This window comes from Marmota flaviventris, chromosome 9, assembly GCF_047511675.1.
Source record: "Marmota flaviventris isolate mMarFla1 chromosome 9, mMarFla1.hap1, whole genome shotgun sequence".
Taxonomy (NCBI): Eukaryota; Metazoa; Chordata; class Mammalia; order Rodentia; family Sciuridae; genus Marmota; species Marmota flaviventris.
The window spans coordinates 43485777-43508212 of record NC_092506.1 but is presented as its reverse complement, the minus strand read 5'-3'; the positions used below and the strand labels follow the sequence as shown (position 1 = coordinate 43508212).

The following is a 22436-nucleotide window of genomic DNA, read 5'->3' as shown; positions in this document are numbered from 1 at the left end:
TGCCTGTCTTGCTGATGCTAGCCACTCTGGGTCCTCAGGTGCCTGGATGCATTGCTGACCTGCCTTCCATTCACACTGCTGCTTCTCCCTCCTGGCGTCACCCCCAGGCGGCCTCCAAAGCCTTCTGGTTTGCATTATGTCGTTCAGGACAGCAGATCATTAACATCACACTTCTGTCCCCTCCTGGGTTCCATGGTCAGCAGGTCAGGGTTCTTCCAAAGAAAGCTGGCTAATTATATCCCTTGTCAGAACAAAACCCTGCAAGGGGAGCCACTCGGTGGCCTATAAATGCAGCCAGAATGGGAGCAGCACTGTTGCCATTAAGGATTTGTCTCCTCCCAGCTCCAGCTCCCCTGATCCTGGTGGAACCAGCAGCAGCCTTCACTTGCTAACTCACCCCTGCGTGTGTTGGGCTGTGGGATGAGCTGGATCCGCAGGTCTCCCTGCCAGTGGAGGCATAGGAAGCAGCAGAAAAAAGGGAGCCGGCAGGGAGGCTGGAGGCTGGCTAGAGAGCCGGCTGCGGGGGTTGGAGGCCTGCGCCAAGTGCCAGAGCGAAGCCGGTGGCTGAACTCCTGTCACACCTCCCTCTGCTCTGCCACCCCCCTTCCCCAGGCTTCTCCTCCTTTGTCCCCCCGGTCCCTTTTACTTTCTTCCTCTCTCTTCTAAGAGATTTCTTTATATTCTTTACTTTCCTTGGACCAAAGGGTTTTCTAACAAGATAATCGGCATACAGAAGTCCAGACTCTTAAAGTAGTTTTATTTATTTATTTTTTACAGTACTGGGGGTTGAATCCAGGGCCTTTCACATGCAGGGTGAGTGCTCTACCTCTGAGCTACATTCTCAGCTCTAAAAATCTGAACTTTTCTAAAGTAATGACCTCATATTTATTCTCTGCCCAAGTCCAGGGTATCAGACCTTTTGGGTGTGGAGCGAGGGCCATCCTGGCCCGGGACTTGGAGGAGGACTAATGCAGGAAGTCTCTGTTCACAGACTGATGCTGAAAAACACTCACAGGTGGAGAGGAATTCCCTGTGGTCTGGTGATGACATCAAGAAATCAGACGGAGGGTCAGACAGCGGCATAAAGATGGAGCCCGGTTCCAAGTGGAGGCGGAATCCTTCTGACGTGTCGGATGAGTCTGACAAAAGTACGTCGGGCAAGAGGAACCCCGTCATCTCCCAGACAGGCTCATGGCGGCGAGGCATGACAGCTCAAGTGGGCATCACCATGCCAAGGACCAAGCCGTCGGCCCCTGCGGGTGCGCTGAAGACCCCAGGAACTGGTGAGTAAGAGGCCAGCACCGTCCTGGGTCTGCAGCTGCCAGTTTAAAACCCAAAACCGTCGTAACTCTAGTGAGGACTTATTATAAATTCCTTCGTTGGGTTTAACCACCCCCTCTCAGAAAGGCTCACATCCTGCCCTTTTACTAAGGGGAGCTGGGTAAGCAGCTGAGCCCTGAAAGCAGCTCAACTGCGGGGGGTGGGGGGGTGTTGGTTGGTTTAACTGTACACCAAATTGGTTTAACTAGATACCAGGCAACCTCGGCGCACCTGGTTCAGGCTGTTCAACTGCATATCGGTATGCTGAGTGTCACCCGTGAGTTAGGAAATAGGTGACAAACGAGGGTATGAGTCCACCTGGAAGTGTTAGGCACAGCCTTGTAACAGACAGAGGGTGAAAGGTCAGAAAAAAGGCTCCTGGGCAAAACAGTGATTGCGATCTAGTAATTTTATTTAGTTTTATTTTTCCATGTTTTTTATAGATGCATTATCATTGTTCATAATGTCCTGGGTAAATTTAGACTGCTTCGCAAATAAGTAAAATCCTCAGCACTTCCTAAAAGACTCCCTGACAGTAATACACTAGATGATCTTCATGGAAAACTCTCTCCCTTAGCCTCAGGGTACTGCTTCCCTGAGGGGAAAGTGAGCCCCTTCTTCAGAGTAAGGGAAGCTGGAAGTCGGACTCCTGGTTTGCAGGCTAACCTTGCTGATTTCTCTCTCAGGAAAAACAGACGATGCCAAGGTGTCTGAGAAGGGGAGGCTTTCACCCAAAGCCTCCCAGGTGAAGCGCTCCCCATCTGACGCAGGCCGCAGCAGCGGTGACGAATCCAAAAAGCCCCTCCCCAGCAGCTCCAGGACGCCTACGGCCAACACCAATAGCTTTGGGTTCAAGAAGCAGAGTGGCTCTGCTGCTGGGCTCACCATGATCACAGCCAGCGGGGCCACAGTCACCAGCAGGTCAGCCACACTAGGCAAAATCCCAAAGTCATCTGCGCTTGTCGGTCGGTCAACTGGACGCAAGACGAGCATGGATGGGGCTCAGAATCAGGACGATGGGTATCTGTCTCTCAGCTCCCGGACAAACTTGCAATACCGGAGTTTGCCGAGGCCCAGTAAGTCCAACAGCCGGAATGGGGCTGGGAACAGGTCTAGTACCAGCAGCATAGATTCCAACATGAGCAGCAAGTCCGCAGGCCTGCCGGTGCCGAAGCTCAGGGAGCCTTCCAAAACGGCCCTGGGCAGCTCGCTGCCAGGTCTGGTCAACCAGACAGATAAGGAGAAAGGCATCTCCTCGGACAATGAGAGCGTGGCTTCCTGTAACTCGGTGAAAGTGAACCCGGTTGCCCAACCTGTGCCCAGCTCGGCTCAGGCCACTCTCCAGCCCGGGACTAAGTACCCAGATGTGGCCTCCCCAACTCTCCGCAGGTAAGTGAGAAAATAAATGGTACCAAGCAGAGCTGCAGTAGGTGAAAGGGCATCCTAGGTTAAGAAGTTCTTGTTTCTTCTTGCCGGGCATGGTGGTGGTGCATGCCTATAATTCCAGCAACTCAGGAGGCCCAGGCAAGAGGATTGCAAGTTGGAGGTCAGCCTTAGCAACTTACTAAGACCCTGTCTCAAATTAAAAAAAATAAAAAGGGCTGGGATGTGTCTCAGTGGTTAAGCAACCCTAGGTTCAATCCCTAGTACAAAAAATAAAAATCCTGTTTCTCAGTTAAAGTAACCTCTATTTTTCTTCTACTTCAGTCCTTTTAGATAAAGTTGTTCAGGCAGTTTCTGCCTGCAATTTTGTAGTCCAAGGGTTATTTTTCCCTGTTGGGATGGAAAAAGGCAAACCTCTGAAATCATCATTCTAGGTTCAAATCATGAGACCATCTTAATTAACCACTGTGTAACCTTTCTTAACAACTCTGCCTCAGCTTCCTTATCTGTAAAATGGGGATGATGATTCTTCTCCTGAGGTTTTTGTAAAGTTAATCTTTGCAGCTAGATCTGGCCATCGTAAACTCAACACTCAGTAAAAGTTGATTACCATCCGAGATGAGGTCTTGATACACTCTTAGAACAGGGTCAGTAGCCCAAGGAAAGCAAGTGATTTTTTTTTTTTTTTTCTGATCTTGGTAACTCTGTGACTGAGCTTCCTCATTGTGAGAAACATTGATCTTAGCTGGATCTTTTCTGTACATCCCAGTGTTCTTTTTAATATCACATACATACTTCCAAGTTAGTCTCTGAAATTTTAACTTTCTTTAAAAAAAAAAAAGAAAGAAAGAAAACATCTTAAAGCAGAACAATTTCTGAAAAGGAGAAATTGATTTCCCATTACCTTAAAAAGGCATCATTTTTCCACATTTCCACACTCGGTGCAATTTCTTAATGTAGAAACAGTATTCACTGTTTTTTTAATCGTTTCTTTGACATTTTGCCTGCTTATATTATCTCGTTGCCCATTGGACCATCCTTACATCGAAGCTGAGCATAGTTTAGAGCTCATTCCACCTCCCCGGGAGATTTCTTGTCATAAGAAAGAATGAGTCCCAAGGACGGAAAATGAAGCAGTGAAAAATGAAAAACTAAAGGCACGTACATACTTGGGGGTGAGCGGGAATGTTGAAAAGACTTCAGAAGCAGCATTCCACTTGAAAGGTATAATGAAACTGTTCACTGTCCTTTGTCTAGACTTGACTATTAGAATTTCAGTAATGATTTTTTTTTTTTTTTTGAGGGGGAACGTCCTGTTGGCCTGCTCTTTGTTGTTTTAACAGTTTGCCTTGTAAATGAAAAATTTCTCTGCTTCTTGCCTCAAGTATCACATGTAATATCTGCTCTTTGGTATTACAGATTCCCTTTAGTAACTACAAAGGCATTTCACTAGACCCTGAGGCTGGTGTGACCCAATACGTGAGAATGCATGCAGCTCCTTAGGTCTGCACTGAGCCCCAAAGTGAATCTCACTTTCCCTAAGTTGTTCTTGATTCTCTTGCTGTGCATTAATATGGAGAGTGAAGGGAGGTAGCTAAGTCTTGAGATGATTCGAAGGACTCACAGACAAAGACTGGACTTGTCTTTGGGACAAGTCTTTGGGATGGGGAACAGTTGCATAAAAGACAGGAAAAGAAGGATCAGATTTTGGTTTTCTAACAGTTACAGAAGAGCTGGCAATGGAGCAAGTTACTCATTAGTACTGAGGTCCCCGTAACTGGAAGTATGTAAACATTCTAAAGCCAAGATTCTACAATACTGTATTTCATTATCTGGTTTTCACCAGGGGGAAAGCATTTCTCTTCTGTCACCAGATTCTGTGGTGAGGATTGGTTGAGGATTATTGGTTCTATGTCTGCTTATCTTTATAATGAGTAAAATTTGCAGGATTGGAGATGACATAGATCACCACTTTGAGTAGCTGGGTGAAACACAGTCTGCCTAATAGTTTCATCACTTTTACTCTGGGTGGAATAAAGCCCTTGCATTACTTGAATGTGACTTTAAGACATCTCCTCAGTTGGCAGAGAGCTCTATGCTGATGGAAGAAGGAGGCCTGTATGCCATTTCCTGTGCTGCATTGTTGACCAGGGAGATGACATGAAGTGGCACTTTTGTGTGTCTGTTCCAGAGTCATGATTTGTACCCAGCATGTCTGGCCTAATGTCTTGTGAACCCAGCAAGTTTTCTGTGTATGTCTCCTACCCTAAAATATACATCTTTTGGGCTTTCCTTTGAGGATTAATCTGTGAAGATACTTTTCCCAAGCCCCATCCAGATCTAGACTTACGTTCTTGATTCCTTGCATTGTGCTTAGCGACTGGGATTGAGCTGTCTGCTTTGTGTCATGGGTAGGAAAATGACTTAGATAGCTCTTCCCTCTTAGATGTTTCCTGGGCCAGGACAGTTTTCTAGTTAGTCTATAGAAAGAAAGGGAGGTGCCACCTTGGACCAGTGTGACTGGCCCAGTAGAAGGATGAGCCTTCCTCACCACCCATTGGTTCAGAGAGGACCAGGATCTCAGCTGCATCCTAGAACTTGCAGTTGGCACTTGTGATAGAGGTGTCATATCCAGGCCTTTGGCCAACTTTTTTCCAATTCAGTAGGACAGATGGTGTCTCCCTCTCCAGGGAGTCTTGCTGCCCGCTATGCCCTACTCTCCTCTTAACAACTCAGCGCCCCTTGGCCTGGGTGTTCATCCCACACAACCCTTTGTCTCTTCACAGACTCTTTGGTGGGAAGCCTACCAAGCAAGTGCCCATCGCCACAGCTGAAAACATGAAAAATTCGGTGGTCATCTCCAATCCTCATGCCACCATGAGCCAGCAAGGTAACTTAGACTCCCCGTCAGGCAGCGGCATCCTGAGCAGTGGTGGCAGCAGCCCTCTCTACAGTAAGAACCTGGACCTCACCCAGTCTCCTCTAGCCTCCAGCCCCAGCTCTGCCCACTCGGGCCCTTCCAACAGCCTGACCTGGGGCACCACTGCCAGCAGCTCCTCAGCAGTTAGCAAGGATGGCCTGGGCTTCCAGTCTGTGAGCAGCCTCCACACCAGCTGCGAGTCCATTGACATCTCCCTCGGCAGTGGAGGGGGACTGAGCCACAATTCCTCCACTGGCCTGATCGCCTCCTCTAAGGATGACTCTCTGACGCCCTTTGTCCGAACCAACAGTGTGAAGACCACACTGTCGGAAAGGTTGGTGCTGTGCCCCTGGCTGTCCCCCTCTCTCTCTCTTTCTCAGGAAGAAGCTGTTTCCAGAGCACAGAGATTAGGTTAGGAACCCCAAATGTTAATTCACCTTTGCCTGCGAGATTTTGTTCTTTCCAGTTACTGCTCTTTCACAGGGAGGCCAATTTGGGATGGAATTTAGCTTGACTATGCTTTCTGTTACCTCTTTGTCCTGCGGTTATCCTTGGTTATCCTAGAGCTGCTGGATGTCTCTTGGGTGCAGATCTATGCTACCATTTGAAATGGCATTCAGCCTTTGAAATCCTCCCATTTTACTCTGTTCATTCATCAGCGCCTTCTTTCCCCTCCCACTTGTAATTGTGCAAAGGGGGCGGCTGTTCCAGTGCAGCCATGAGACGTGTAGTGGCTGGATGTTCACTGGGCCACTGGGTAGATTTAGTGTCATAGCAAACACCCTTCCACCGAATTGCCACTGGCCACAGTGATAGGAAATCAAGAAACTGAAAGTGTCCTCAGAGCCCTGGCTTTCACTGCAGTAGTGATGTGTGGCCAGTTTCTGCACTTGGGAAAGAAACCTGGTAAAGAGGTTAGTAAAGAGGAAAGTAAAGAGGAAAATATCACTTGTGTGTAACAACGCTTCTCCTTTTCTTCAGTCTAATGTTCCTTCTCTTGTTTTCTACCTGCCTGGATTTCTAGCCCTCTCTCTTCCCCTGCTGCTAGCCCTAAGTTCTGCAGAAGTACTCTGCCCAGGAAACAGGACAGGTAATGATGTTGTAGGCCGGGGCCCCACACAGGCCTCCTGGCTCCTCTGCCTGTCTGTTGTCAAGCCAGATGTTTTGTGCAAGGCTGTTGGCCTGAGGCTTCTGCTTGTGTTTGTGGTTCTGGTGTATTCTGTGACACCCAGACATGCCAGTGAGTGTCTGTTCTGCTGTCTGAAGCTCAGGGAGGTGGAGTTGGGCTGGCCCTTTCATTCCCAGCATGGGAAGGCCACCTCAAAATCTGCCCCTTGACCTGGAGTGGCACAGGCTCTCCCTTGCATCTCCCGTGGTCTCCTGTAGCATGTTCCCTGCTCCCCAGATTCCTGCCATTGCCTCCCCACCCCAGCCCAGAAATGGTGTACCACCCACTGTGCAGCTTGGCCCTCTGCTCTTGTCAGCCCCTCCCCATGCAGCTGGCTCTTCTCCCTTTCAAAGTCCTTCCCTGCAGTTTGGCTCCTCCTGTCGTGCAGACTGTTGTGTTCAGTGTGCCCCTTTCCTGTAATGATAATGAGAAGAATACGCAGATTATAGAAGCTTGTGTTCACCCCCAGCTGTGGGTGGGCTTCAGGGATGGAAATTGACCTTAAACTTGTGGAGGAGCAATGGCTTCGCCAAACATAACAAGTAAATGTTGTTTCATGCTAAGGGAAAAAAAAAAATTAATGGAAACCCTCTTCACCCCATCAACAGCAAAAACTTTGTTTTTGTCAGACTCACAAAACAAGCTTTTAAACCCTGTTCTTTGGAAATCCAAATGCCTTGACTCTGTCAGTCAGCAAGTTGGAACTTGCCCGACTCCAGCCCAGGGCTCAGCTCCCTGCTACGCCTTTGCTAGGTTAGAAAGAGGGAGAAATGGAGAGGGACCTGGAATTCACTTTGTTACAGATGAATTTCAAATATGCAGACTGCTGGCCCCTTGAACCCCTTCAACAAGTCCATTCTCCCTCTTGAAGCCATTGCCAGTGGCATTTAGGAGGCGGGCCAGAGCTAAGGGTGCAGGGAAGCTGGTATTTCTCTCTCCAAGGAACCAAGGTGGTGGTAGTGCAGAGATGGGCAGCAAGGGCTGTGCTTCAAGTTGGGGCAGCCCCTGAGTTTGGCTTTGAACCTGTGGAAAAGGAGAAACGATTGGGGTTGAGCGACTCAGGCCACCTGGTGACTTGGGGTAAAGTATGTACTGTGTCAGCTCAGGCCCAGGACAGGGCTCCTTTTGCTTTCCCGGGTGGGGATGTGTTGCATGCAGAGCTGGGTAAGAGGGCTCTCCCTGGTGATGGGAGTCTTCCTCAGGGCTCTTTGGCCTCTTCCCCAGCCTTCTCCCCTTCGCATTCCCTGCTCCCTGTGCTTCTCTGAAGTTCTTCTTTTTGTTTTAACTTTCCTACAGTGACCCGCACCTTGATAGGAACACTTTGCCTAAGAAAGGACTCAGGTATCTGTCTCCTTGCACCCATGCCATCTGTTGTGGCCTTGGAGCTTGCTGTGTGGCTCTCTCATGGCTGGTGGGGGTTTGTACTGGGCCGGGGATCTCGCTTTGGCCACTGCAGCAGGACCTTTTGGATGACCGCTCCCGTGGATCCCACTAGTTCTCATCTCTCCATCTGTGGCTTATTTGCTTGAGCAGGGGCTTGTGCTTCTTCAGGCTTAATGTGATACAACCATCTCATGACAGACGTCCCTGGGCAAGCCCAGAGAGCAGCCACTGCTACTGCTGGGCCCCAGTGGGATTCATTCCTGAGCACTTCTCCTCAACCATTCTGTCCACATGGCTGTCTTCTAGCAGAAAGAGCATGACTTATAGCATGCTGATTTGTTAGATAGCTCCAGAGCCAAGGAGAAGAGGGATATTTCACTCCCGATTTAAAAACATTTAACTTTTTGGATTGAAAAAAAAAATACTGCTAAAGACAGATACCTTGCTCTTATGTAGATGTTCTAATTGATAACCAGTTGGCTTTCAACACCCCCACCAAGATGTGGTGTGCATGTATGACAATAGAGACTACCAGGAAGGAATATCCTTCCATGTATAGTAAGTCATGGCTTTGTTCATTTGGGGGGCTCATTCTGGTAAAACAGGATGCTATAAGTCACCGCTGCTCATACCATCCACCTCACTGTGCCAACCCTAGGAACTCCAGTTTGCTCCTGCCTCCCCTATGGTCTGACTGTCATCTCTCCTGCTTCCTAAACACCTCATTCTTCATAGCATCGGCTTCACCCTGAGCTAAGCATTAAGTGCTTTTGCCTAAAATGGAATTTGGAATGTGATGTTTCATTGCCGTCATGTATGTCTAGTTGATTAACCTGCAGCTCTTAAGACTGAGCGCATTTTGAACAGTAACGAGAGGTAGGTATCAATGCTTCCTTTCAATAGGAACCCCGAGTAAAGTCAATTCTAAGGAGAGTGTTAACATCTCCCGACAGCCTGGGAGAGGGCATTCAGCTCTGTTGCCTTCAAGTCAGCATGGCCTTTGGTACTTGAGAGTTCATGTGGTGACTGTGAGCACAGCTTGTCAGCGACCGTGCTCGATGCTTTAAGCAGCGGCCTCTCCTTATACCAATTTGACATCGATGCCCCTCTTTGACCCAAAGGAACCTAGGTTCTAAACATTAATGTTTTGAAATGGTGTATTTCTGTAGCATATCTGCCCTATCAAAATTATGTCACTGTGGCTTTTAAAAATTGGTATTTGGAAAAATTCACAATAGGGATCTGTGACAATCTATTTACAAGCAACTAGTGTGCTTTAGAAAGTTGGAAGTCCATTGACCATAGGAAAACCCTTCAGGAGGAAGCATTTCTGTGTTTCCTTTCACTCTGGCTCTCCCTGTCAAGTTCACTCCCTCAACACACACTGGTTGCACCCTTTTTTAAGCCAAATGAATCTCTGTCGTTACCTAATCAGCAGTCATTCCATAGTACATAAGTGCAAAAGTCCTGGGTGCTTTAGGAATTCTAGATGTTGTCAGCGGGTACAAAGAAAAGAGCATGGATTTTGGAGTCAGAAAACATGGATTAAAATCTCAGCTCTGTGACACAGGACAGGGAGCTCACCTTCTCAGAACATAAGATGAGAATAATCAATCTTAGGCTTTAGAGAGATAATGCCCATACAGGCATCTGGCACAATGAGAGGTTCAAGGTCATTACCAAGTACATTCCAGAGCACAACAGAAGGTGGGCCACATGACTTCTGAAGACCCTCTCATGCCAATCACAGTAACTTGGGGTTCCTTCTGTGAAGGCTCAAATGTGCTAGATTGCAGCGACTGCTATGAGCATCAGTGTCTTCAACCCTCCCTTCACACCTCAGCTTTCTAACGTGCTGTGATTCATGGCTATTTAATTGTGCTGTAGAATGCAGATGCCAGGAGTCACCTAACTGAAACTTCTTCGAAGCTCTAACAGCAGATCCTTCTGTTGCCTCTGTACTGTCAAGGTTGGGGTTTTGACATGACACTGTCGTGAATCAACATGTTATAGTTACGCCCAGTGACGGCTCTTTTGAGCATTTACCAGACTTCTTCCCTTTAGGTATTCCCTCCAAATTGAAAGAATTATAATTTTCTCCAAATGCAGCCAAGTAGCATAAAAGGTTTTAAGAAACTTCAGAAGTTTCAGGGTGTGTAGGGATATGTTTTTTTTTTTTAACCAGCTTTGGATATATATTTTCTTTTTATATATTGTCATCAGCTCCACAGAGATCATTTTCATAAGTGTTGTTCATAGTTCATTCCAGCCTGGTTTCTGTCTGCCCAGGTATACTCCCACCTCCCAGCTTCGCACACAAGAAGATGCAAAAGAATGGTTAAGGTCCCACTCTGCTGGAGGCCTGCAGGACACCGCCGCCAATTCCCCTTTTTCCTCTGGCTCCAGTGTGACTTCTCCCTCTGGAACGAGATTCAACTTTTCCCAGCTTGGTGAGTAGCTACTTGTCATGAGCCATAGACTGTATTATCCATAGAGAGGAGGTTGTCTTAGGATTTGGAATACACAGGTAGTCACATCCCTCTCATTGTCTGATCAGCCTTCAGCGATGTAGTTTGATTATAGGAGATAATAAAAGAAATAAAGAGACTAGCAAAGTTTGGGGTACGCTAGCCAATCATTCTCTTCCTGTAGTTGGTTTAGGAAGGCAAACAGACCAGCCCATTCTTCAAGAGAATGCATTCCGTTTCTTAGACCTTTAAAGAGGGTTTTACAGCATATCTCATGCTTGGTCATTCTTGCCCTCTTATTAAGCTGGAAATAAAATTGAAGTTTTGATTGAACAAGTATTCTTGGAAATGCTTGCTGCTGACATATGCTTTGACTGGCACAATGTGAAAGGAGAAGAATTTGTAACACAGTCCCTGTTGACATGTCAGTGGATTCTTTTCTACAGAGAAAAACACACCCACGCAGACCTATAAAACAGAATAAAAGAGAAGAATCCAAAGCTTTATAGAAAACCGTGTAATAACAGAATAGAATCAGATAGTGAATATTATATACAGTTAGGAAAAGATCGGTGCCAGTGGGCATTATTGGCAAAGGTTTTGGGGAAGCAGTGGGATGGGAGCTGAGCTGTGGAGGATGGATAGAGGGGGAAAATATGTTCCAGTCTCCTCTCAGTATTCAGAGAGAAAGCCTTTTCTGAATATTGTAAATTCAGAGTCTGTAAGGATAGGTGTGGCTTGTGATCAAGTGAGGTTTAACTCAGTTTTGATGAACTAAATAGGTACCTCTGAAAATACTGTGTAATACTAATACTGACATGGATAGAATTTTAGTCAGAAAGCTAGTTTTAGCTAAGTAAATGTGCCCCCTCGTGTTGAAGCTCTTTGTACATCATTATTAAATGCTCCTTTTCCGAGGCAGTGAGACCTGTGTTCATATTGTTCTTTCTCAGCCATAACTCTTTGCAGCAAGAGATTCTTGTCATGCACAAATGCTTCCCATCTGATCAAAAGCCTGGTTGGACTATTTTGGTCTTTTGGCTTTAGAGAGAATTGTTCCAGATGAGCCCGGGGAGTAATTAGCTCATGCCTGGAAGGTGACACTGGCTTGTCTGAACGTGCCAAGTTGGAATGCCAAGGCCCAGAGCCTTGCTTTGGAACTGACCCGCCTTCCCTCCCATATTTTTAGCTCTAAGTGTGTAGCTCCTAGGCTGATTTGACTACCTTTTAGAAAATAAGACAAGGGAGAGAAGTTGGCAGGAGCGTGTATGGCTGATGATAAGGAGTCTCCTCTCTGTCCCCATCTGGGATTTGAACAGAGACATGAATTTGCAACATTTGATTCTGTTCCTTTCATCCCAGCGAGCCCCACCACTGTCACCCAGATGAGCTTGTCCAACCCGACCATGCTGAGGACCCACAGCCTGTCCAACGCCGATGGGCAGTATGATCCGTACACTGATAGCCGCTTCCGGAATAGCTCCATGTCCTTGGATGAGAAGAGCAGAACCATGAGCCGTTCGGGTTCCTTCCGGGATGGGTTTGAGGAAGGTAAGGAAAGGGATTTGCCATCTCCTAGGTTACTCAGCACTCGGGTGAGCGTCCTCTATGCTGGGTTTACTCTGTTGGCCTGATCCCCCACTTGAGAGTTCCTCTAACTCTCCCTCCTCCTCTGGGGAGGGGAATTCTGAATAGTAAGACCTGACTTTTAATTGGCCTTTTAGGACTTTAGGGAAGAGGCTGCTGAAAACACTCTGGTGGCCCTCAGCGCTGACTGAGTTCTGCTCTAGGCCTCTCTGTCCTGGACTAGGGCCACAGCTTCTTGGCAGGCACCTCCATCCTGAGACCCAGCCACTGGCTCGCCTTCCTGGCAGAGTCACGGGAGAGTTTGTTCCCTGTGTTGACGGACCTATATAGCTCTAGGAGCTGGGCACCATGCCTCTCTGCTCTGCTCCAGAATTTTCTGTCTCTAGTGCTACTTTTTTTCTTTTTAATTTATTGCATTCATTTTTACCCTTTTCCTTCTTTGGTTGCCAACTGTGCTTCTTTTGGGTTGAGTTTTTATGTTTTGTTCATTTTAATCAGAATTGTAGAAGAAAAGTTCTGTGGACAACTTCGTCAGCCTCCTCACAAGTCACCCTACTCCTCTTTCTCTTTGCTCCATCACCCAAGGTCTGAGTTAGGGGACGAATGGTCAAAATCCTTTTGAGGGACATCACCCCAAAGACTGGGCGCATAGGACAGTGAAGGCAGGCCCCAGTGACCAGTGAATAAGAATATGGAGTCAGACCAGCAGAGTTTAAATTCCGGATCCTCAATTCCTTAGGTATACGATCCTGGGCAAGTTGCTTCTCCTATTTTCTCACTGATAAATTGGGAGTGATAACAGTATTCAGCTCATGCAAGCCTAAGAATTAGATGAGATAATACATATAAATGTTAATGCAATAACATGATTACATGTCACAGCCTCTAGACAGACATTCAGCGCTGGTTTCCTGGCAGCTTGATGTCTCCAGCCAGGGCTAGAGACTGGGGCAAGCCGAGTCAGCTGAGGGCTATACCTCTGTTTGTGCTATTTTTTGCCAGTGACAAAAAAAAGATAGGGGGCAAGTCATAGGTGCCTCCTTCTGCTCCCAGTCCCTGTGAGTGGAGCTATATGTCTCGCATCTGACCAATAGGAAAGAACAAATTTGTAGTTATTTAGGAAATCCCAAATCAAAGGGCAAGAAGCATAAAGGCATCTGCTTTCTCCTAATGTTCTTTTAAACAAAAGTTTTAAAGAATTTAGTTACGGAACAGTTGCTCCCTGGTTAATCTTGGCGACTTAATACTGTCCCAGTGATTTATGTATCATTTGCATCCATGACATCCAGCGTGCAGACTTGACTCTGTAAATCCATATATGGGAACTGCAGGAACAGAGGACTAAGGAGGGGAGGAGCCTGGGTTACTGAGGGTTTTTTCCTTGATTTAAGAACTAAAAATGAATATTCTAACTGCTCAGAGCAGTCTAGTGGGGAGACATTGACCCCCAAGGTGAAGGAAGATGCAGTCTGTCTTGAGCTTTTCCTGGTTCCCTACTAGCCAAGCATGGCCACCAAGCATTTTCCAACCTCCCTGATGATAACTCTCATATGATGAGTTGATCCTGCATTGCGTCCATCTTCTCTACCCTGTGTACACCTGAGTGAACCACATTCAGTACTGAAACTTGTCCAAACAAGCACAGTTAGCCTCAGAAAGTTCTGGGACCATTCCAGTATCATCATCAGATAGCTTTTATTTTTTTCATCTGGAACCAACCTGACAGGCAGCCCAACTGTGCAGTATCTGGGATGTCAAAATGACAGTGATAAAAGAGCTTACCCACAAGCAGAATCTAGATATTCATAAACATGATGATTTATAGTGACAAGGAATTGAAGCACAGGGGTAAAAAAAAAAATCAAACTTTGGAGGAAAAGGTAGGGACTGCTGTCAATGTGCTTGGGAACATGGAATGTTTTCATCCTTGGGGAAGTCTACTATCAGTGATATTGTTTCTCCTGAGACTGTTAACATTACAAAACAAAATAGAACTTGTGTTAACCAGGTCTTTTTAATTCCTCTGGATGCAAACTATTTTTTTTCATATTTCACATTTGGACCAAATAGAACCTCTTTATAATATGGCCTTGTGTATTCTATGCCATAAAGCAGAATAGAAACTTAGAATTAGCGCAAGTTGTTTGTGTGAGGTGGTTGTACGTTTGAATCAGTACTTACCAGTTTAGAGGTAAGTGGGAATCCTGGGTCTGTAGGGTAGTTGCAGGAATGGCCCAGATGCAAGACCCTTCGAAATTATTTCAGATAAATTAATTTTTATCAGAAAACACTGCAATCTCCCAGCAGCTCAGGAGGCTGAGGCAGGAGGATCAGAGTTCGAAGCCAGCTTCAGCAATAGTGGGGCACTAAGCAACTCAGTGAGATCCTGTCTCTAAATAAAATTTTTTAATAGGGCAGGGGATGTGGCTCAGTGGTTGAGTGCCCTCAAATTCAATCCCTGGTACTCCCCAAAAAGAAAACACTGCAATCTTAAAATCAATTTTAGTAGCATATACTTCGAGGAATGCTGGGTGCATTTTTAAGATGGTTGTCTTTGCACAAAAACAAACAAACAAACATGATTTTATCAGTCATGACTAAGAACTGCTGTAATCTGAAAGCCAAGAGACCCCCATCCTGTCAGTTCACACAGACTCCCCAGCAGCAGAGCAGCTTAGTAAGGAGGAAGTCTTGTCCTGCATCATGCTCGTGTTCCTAGCCCCTGAGTTAGGGTCATGATTCAGATCCTGTCACCCCCATGGTTTGCACTGTGGCTTCAGGGAAGGGGTTGACTCTCATCAGCCTGTTTCCTGTTTGCTAAAATGTGGAAAATAATTGTACCTGCCTCAGAGGATTGAAGTGAAGATTGGGCAAGATAAATCCTGGAAAGCATTTAACAAATAACTCTGAAAGGGGCTTATCGTAAGTGCTCCATCAATGGTAGCTATTGCTGTAATTGTCATCTTATATCCTTCTCCCCAAGGGCCATTTCTTTCATCCCCATTTTTTTTTTAATGACAAAATTGAGACAGATGTGTCATGCAGAATGAGGTCCTAAGCCTCTTGAGTCCCAGCTCTCTTTTTACTCAATCCTTCATTCACATTTGATTTACCTAGCTTTTTTTTTTTTTTCCTCTTTCACCCTTTCTCAGGCAAGGTCTAGTCTTTCATGGGTGTGTTCTCTGCTCTGTCATGCTTCCTCTGCTGGCTCAGAGGCGGGGTACCATTTTTTTCTCTCTCCTTCCATGGTACCCAACTGTGGAATGAGAATTAGAGTGTGATGCCTAGGTTTTCTCCTTGCCTCTGACTGGCTGTGTGCCTTTGGCCACATCACTTGACCACTCTGGGCCTTGATTTACTCATTTTCTAATTAAGGATAGAAACTCCTGCATAGTCTGGGATTATTATCTGCAAATTCTCTGTGATAATAAGGATTATTTTAAACAATAGTATAAATGAGAAAATGCTTTAATAGTAAAAGTGTGTGTGTGTGTGTGTGTGTGAGAGAGAGAGAGAGAGAGAGAGAGAGAGAGATTCCCAAGTGTGACAGTTGACTGCTCTATTAATTGGAGTATGCCCAGTCATTTGATTCTGTCTAGAGGCTCTACATTCTGTGTAGAGGTCTAAAGCTTCTTCATTCACAAACTTCAGTCCTGGATGTTGCTTCCGTATAGATTAAATAAAGGTATTAGGCAATTATTCTAAAATACACTGGAAAACTTTTCAAAAAGAAAAGAGAGAGAGAGAGAGAGAAGAGAAACCAATAGACCTGGTCACCAAGGGCAAAGTAGTCTCCAGATTCAATATCCCGTTCTTGAATTGTCATGTGAGACCTTAAGCAAGTTTTTTTTTTAACCTCTCTGAGTTTCTGATTCCTCAGTGGCAAAGATAGCCTAGGTTTCCCTGTGGTTCCTTGAAGCTATAAAATTTTGGAGGCACAGAGACTAGGAGCATAATTACATGGCACACTTTAGCTGTTTTAGTTTCAGATATCTGCCTTACAGCCAGGCTCTGGCTTGACTCGGGTCACTTGAAGGAGGAGCAGCTACAGTGGCTCAAGCCAGGCACACTCAGTTTTGGTTGACTCTGGGTCTTTTTTTTTTTTTTTTTTTAAGACTTTATTTACTTATATGTGGTGCTGAGAATCAAACCCAGTGCCTCACACATGCCAGGCAAGTGCACTACTGCTGAGCCTCAGCCCCAGCCCCTCACAGGGTCTCTTTAGACCAAAGCCTTGCCCTTGCTTTTTACCAAGAGAGAGGAGTTAATTATGGTGAAAAACCTTAAGCCGCCAGTTGCGCTCCTCTGCCTGGGGCCGTAAGCTTGCCCTGAGTTGCTGCCTAAACTTCTTCAGTGAGTTTATGTTATAAGATATAGGGAGAGAAGAGAAAGCACTTCCATTTTCAACAGCGAAAGGCTGTTGTAGCCCTCTGGAGCTGGCCTATGACAGGGCTGTCATGCCAGTGACGGAAGGGTGGCCATGTGTTATGCACATTCCACCTGACCCAACCTCTGATGGAGTCTGGCCCCTTCCTTCTGGGTCCTGCAGTTGAAGTAACTTACCCCTGTGGAACATTAAGCTGCTACTTTGGGGCTTTAGCAGCCTCTGTTAATATGTGGACACGTTAACACTGAAAGCCATTGTTGACTCTTAACACCTTAAACTGAGTTTTATAGGTATGAGTCAGATTTGTCATGGATGGAGGAAGAATGGAGGAAAATATCTAGAACTCAGCGCATTGCCAAAGAGGAGGGACAGGAATGGTGGGCGGAGTCAGACTCAGAGGAACAGGTACCTGCTGAGTGAGAAGAGGCCAGGATAGCAAGTGCAGAGCTCTGTGGGTAGAAGATGCAGATGGCAGGCAGGCAACGAAAGGCTTTTTGGAGAGGACATTGTTCGCACACTCCTTATTTGGTTGGGCACTATTTAGGGGCATCCCAACAAAGAGAAATGCACAGGCAGAGAGATTCCAAGGCTGGAAGGTACAAGCAGAGAGATTCCAAGGCATGATTGGGAGAGAAGGGAAGGAGTCATAATATGATAGGAACAAATAAAAGAAGAATGGGAGGTCAGGGAGGGTTTACTGGAAAGACCAGAGATAGGCGTCCAAGTAATAGGCTGTGCTGTTCATTTGGTGGTTCATTGGCAGGTAGCTTCTATTGCTGGGATGAGCTCACATCTTGAGTGGTAGGTGACTGCCATAAGTGCATGGTTAAACTTGCTTCTGAGGGCTGGGGTTGTGGCTCAGCGGTAGAGCGCTCACTAGCACGTGCAAGGCCCTGGGTTCGATCCTCAGCACCACATATAAAAATAAATAAATAAATAAAATAAAAGTATTTTAAAAAAAAGTTGCTTCTGAGAATTCTGCTTCAGGCTGCAGGTTATCATGCAGAAAAGAAGTATAGGCATCCCACCTGTGGTCAGAACAGTGGGGCCTAATTCAAAGTTTTCATTCAGAAGTCTGAAAGCAGGAATAGTTCAGTCTTTGAAATAAGTTGTCAAGAAGTTACCAAGAGAATAAGAACCTGGCTTTCTAAAAGAGAAGGCATCCAGAACACCTAGACCTAGAAAAACCAGGCTTTAAAATGAGAATAATAAAATATCTCTACTGGATGGAGAGGTGATAAGGCTATACAAGTAGGATCTAAGTCAGAAAGTATTAGTTGCAAACAGAAAAAAGGATAGTACTTGCTTGTTACTTTGCAGAAACAATAGAAATTCAATGCAGAATCTGTACTTCAGTGAATGTTTTTGAACCACATATTCTGCTACATGGTCATGTAAAATGAATTGACTATGGTCAACAGCCTCTTGGGTTCAAACTAATCTGTTCATTTTTTTGAATATACAGCACAGGATATAAAATATATATATAATCTCGCAGGGTATAAAATACATGTGCAATGCAATCTCAACCCATAAAAGAATGACATTAGAAAAAAAAAGTAGAATAAAATATGCTAGAACAGTAGCAGATTGCCCCTGAATAGTGGAATCATGAGTTACCACAGGCTACCGCAAGGAATATGCCTCTTTCCTCTCTTTTTTCTGTTTGTGCTGGGGACTGAATGCAGGGCCTCCCACATGCTAGGCAAGCGCTCTACCACTGAGCCCCATTCCCAGCCTCACAAACTATTTCTTATTTCACCCTGACCTGTCACCAACCCAGGCCGAGGTGAGACCATCATGCTGAGCCTGACAGTATCCTCCAATTCTGATTTCCTGCTCCCCACTCCCTTTTCTGGTTCCATAGCAGCCAGCTGTGCAATTCACTTTGTTTTTTCTTTTAACAGTTCACGGATCCTCGCTCTCCTTGGTTTCCAGCACCTCGTCCATTTATTCTACAGTGAGTATAAATCAGTGCCGTTGGCTATGATCATGAGAGCTTGGATTCCTTTATCAAATGTGTCAGGAATAAAATGCAATGAACATTGCTCCTGGAGAGAGCATTTCCATTATAAGGGGATCAAATAATTAGGGAACAAGATTTGAAATTCACAAGTAGCTATTAATTATAATATACTAACCAACAAGTCAGGAACTGGCTGTTTTGTTCATATGGTACTTTTGTCAGAATGTGTGAGAAGCCTTGGCCACCTGCTGGCCGGCATGGAAAAGAAAGGCTTTGAACAGTTCATTAATCCTCTGTCTGCCTCAGTTTCTTTTTCTGTTAAGTAGAAAGAACAGCAGTTTTTACCTTATAGAGTTGTATTGAGGACTAAATGGTTTGAACATTACATTTCACTGCAATAAAAACTCCTGGGAGATGAGGACTTTTTTTATTCCTAGTGCTGAGGACAGTGCCTAGCACCTAGTAGGTTTTCAAAAAGTCAGTTTGAAAGAAAGGAGAAAGTGCATGCATTATGTTAAACGTGGCCGGCACAGCTCAGGACAAACGTTCCTAAAGGCCAACTGTCATCGCTGAGAAGGCTGTTGAACAAAATGCAAATATAACCCAACACATTCTGATTTTCAGTACTACAGGATTTGTTCAGTGGAACTTACTTTTTTATAGCTATATGCTGTTTATCTTAAAAATATTAATTTGGGAATTCCTACAGGAAAAAAATTGCTTTGTTAATCCTTTAGCCTTTTAATTCCAAGGAAGCACATGCTTTAATCATTCAGGTGTTGAGAATTCTGGGTTTCTGGGCTATATAACAGGATGCACTGCATGCGGCTCTTTGAAAAGAAGTGATCGTGCCAGAATCAAGTGAGAGAGACCAGGATCTCATTGTTTATTATTAGTGAACACGTTGGTGATTGCTGATACAGTCTTATTTGAAGGACCTAGCAACTTTTGCTTCTGTTCCTACCTACCTCACCCCTCCAGCTCCACAGTTGTATCTCTTTAGTTGATTATTTTGTCTGAAATTTCATCATTGGGTCCTGGCTTTCCTCTTAAAGGTTTTATATATAGTAACCATGGGAGGGGTTAATGAAATCATTATCTACTAAGAAAGCATAGAGACGGTCTTCTAGCTGTTAGCCAGTAGATAAACAAAGTGCTCTCTTCTAGAATAAAATTTTTGGATGTAGATACCAAAAATAGTGCTTTCTAACCTCCATTCACTTCAACGGTATTTACTGGCACCATTGATATGCCAGGCACTGGCCCAAGCCCCAAGGATATGGATTAGGAGAGAAAGGAGCCTATTGCCCAAAGTGGAAGCTGGAGGCACCAGAGAGACGTGGGACTCTAGTTTCCTGGGGTTGGTACAGAGCATCCATAGCAGATGTTGTAGTGCCCCATGTTCCCCCAGTGGCAAATCCAGGGACTTCTGTCAATGCAAAGACAAGTAGACCCTTCTCAGAGAAGGAAAAGAGCATGCCTTTTCCACTTGTGAGTGTTCAGATCTCGGAAGCCATCACATGTAATTCCTTGGGGCACCCCATTCATGCCAACTGCCAGAAGCTCTTGCAGTAAAGGCCTGGCTTCTAGTAGCTGCTGTTCTGGGTGTGTTGCATAAAGACAATGTTTTCATAACATTCGAAATTGACCTTTCTGAGTTGCTATGAATTCAACATATTACCAAAGACCTATAAAAATAATTTTAAATTTCTATTTCTAGTCTATTCTATTTCTATTTCTAGAAACCCAAGGTCTAATCTTAGCTTATTATCCCCTTGACTTTGGACAAATTACCATTATTCAGGATGTTTCAGTTTTGTCTTCAATATCAGAAGTCTGAGCAAGGTGATGTGTGAGTCTCCAGAACCTCTGACCTTCACTTAGTCAAAATCTCCCATTTACTATTCTTACATGTGCCTGCTCTGAGACTATAGATTGCTTTTGCAGGCTTTAAAAAAAAAATAGACTAACATTAGAATGTTTTCATGCTAGAGCAGTCTGCCAGTTTTAAGAAAAAATTGCAAGTCTGGCTAGACTCTGCCACCACCTAGCAGTGATGTGTGGTCCCCTGTCTATTATTAGCTTCTGAGAGGTGATGAAATGCAGAAACAATGCTCAGCCCCCTTTGTAAATGCTAAGGTGTCATCTTTGGTCTCTTCAGTCGCCACAGACTCAGACCAAGGAATTTGCTTACTAGCTGAGAGTCTTAGGTCTCTAATTAGAGGATAGCAGCTTCTTCCCTTGAAATCTCTATAATTCTTGGATATTCAAAAATGCTCTTCTGTCTGAAATTTGCCTGCAATTTTAATTACAAATGAAAAAAAAAAAGGCACCATGATGCTAAATAATAGCCATGGAGAAGTCATGGCCAGCCCTTGGAGTAGAGAGAATCTCAGAGGCCACAGGTGGTAGCAGACTTGCTTTCTTCATCGAGAGGGAAGAGCAGTGAAGTTCCCAGGGGAACTGTGGAACAGATGGAGGCCCGAAGCTCCACACAGGGCTCCCACGTGTAAAGAAGATCAGCAGTAGCTGGTGGCAAGATGCAGAGCACATGACTTTTGTTGGCCCAGCCTTAGCGACAGGTGGGCACAGTGGCAGACAGTGGCCAAGACTGTTAAAAACTTGTCAACAGAATAGCTTAAAAGTGGGGCTGGTCCTGTGGGTGTTTCAGCATGCTAACAGGCCCCCGGCAGCCTCCCATATGTTAGATAGCTGTGACATTCTCACTGTTTTCTTCGTTAGATCAGACTTAGAAGTCACAGGACTCAGTTCTGGAACGTTTCCTTGAGAATGTAGCTGTAGTACAAGAGAAGAAGCATGTGCTGGTTATGCCCATAGGCTGACTAGATTGCCTTGGATCACCCCAGCTCTGTCACTCATCAGCTGTGGGCAAATTACTTAATCTCTCTATGCCTCAGTTTTCTCATATGAAAAAAAAAAGCAATAGAATTAGTACACACAAAGGGTTATCATAAGGAATCAGTGAATCATGAAAATAAAGTGCTTAGAAGAGTCTGGCACATGGCAAGCATTTAGTCAGTGCTGCTTATTATTATCAGGATATAAGCAGCACAAGGTTAGAGACTTGTCACTTGTTCTTAACTCTATCCTAGGACCTTAAAACATTGCACCAAGTCAGAAATCAATATTTGTTAGATGGTGGTGGGGATATTAATATTTGTTAGATGGATGGATAATGGACAAATGGACAAAGAGAGTTGTGACAATGTTATCTGAGAGGCAAGTCTGAGCATTGAGATGGAAGTACCTTCTTCTGAGTTTCTCAGAGGAGGAGATTGTCACTGTGTGATTTTAGGTAATATACTTAACCTCTCCAAACCTCAGAAACAGCATACAAAAAAACTACTTTACAGAGTTACTTCAAAGATTAAATAATTTGGCCTCCGATCCTTAAAAGTGAGTTGCTTTAGTTAGTAGCCAGCCTGGAGAAAGGAGATCTTGAGCAGGATCAGGAAAAGGGCACTGGGGGGCCTGGTGTGAAGGAAGATGAGACAGAAAACAGCTGCCCACCTGCTCTCGCTTATGTGTGTGGGTCTACAGGATCTAATGACTCGTTTCCCTTTTGTGCTCTTAACTATCAGAAGTACCCACTAGAGCCAGATATTGATTCCTAAAAATATTTGGGTTATTACTAGTATACTTAGATTAGGGTACTCACTGAGAACCTAAGGACAAGATAATGTTCTCATTGATATTTACTCCTATCCCTGGCTCCCAAGTCACTCCTCCATCCCTGAGTGGTGGGTGGACAGAAGGGCAGGAATACTTCCAGCATTTCCAGGAAATGGGTGGAGGGTTGAGTCCTTCCTTATGAGCCCCTGTGGGAACCAGAG

General features: G+C 45.1%; 1 protein-coding gene across 3 annotated transcripts in view; it reads left to right on the top strand.

Moving 5' to 3' along the window:
- Nav2 (neuron navigator 2) overlaps window positions 1–22436 on the top strand; it is a 378669-nt gene that overhangs the window by 311047 nt on the left and 45186 nt on the right. For 2 of the 3 annotated variants that reach the window (XM_071616336.1, XM_027936588.3), the window contains exons 3-9: window positions 992–1283; window positions 2007–2709; window positions 5490–5957; window positions 8088–8132; window positions 10464–10624; window positions 12005–12193; window positions 18524–18576. In XM_071616336.1, coding sequence (XP_071472437.1) covers window positions 992–1283; window positions 2007–2709; window positions 5490–5957; window positions 8088–8132; window positions 10464–10624; window positions 12005–12193; window positions 18524–18576 — 1911 coding nt within the window. Of the gene's footprint in view, window positions 1–991; window positions 1284–2006; window positions 2710–5489; window positions 5958–6647; window positions 6714–8087; window positions 8133–10463; window positions 10625–12004; window positions 12194–18523; window positions 18577–22436 lie in introns of all 3 variants that reach the window. The other variant, XM_027936586.3, reaches the window with a different exon arrangement.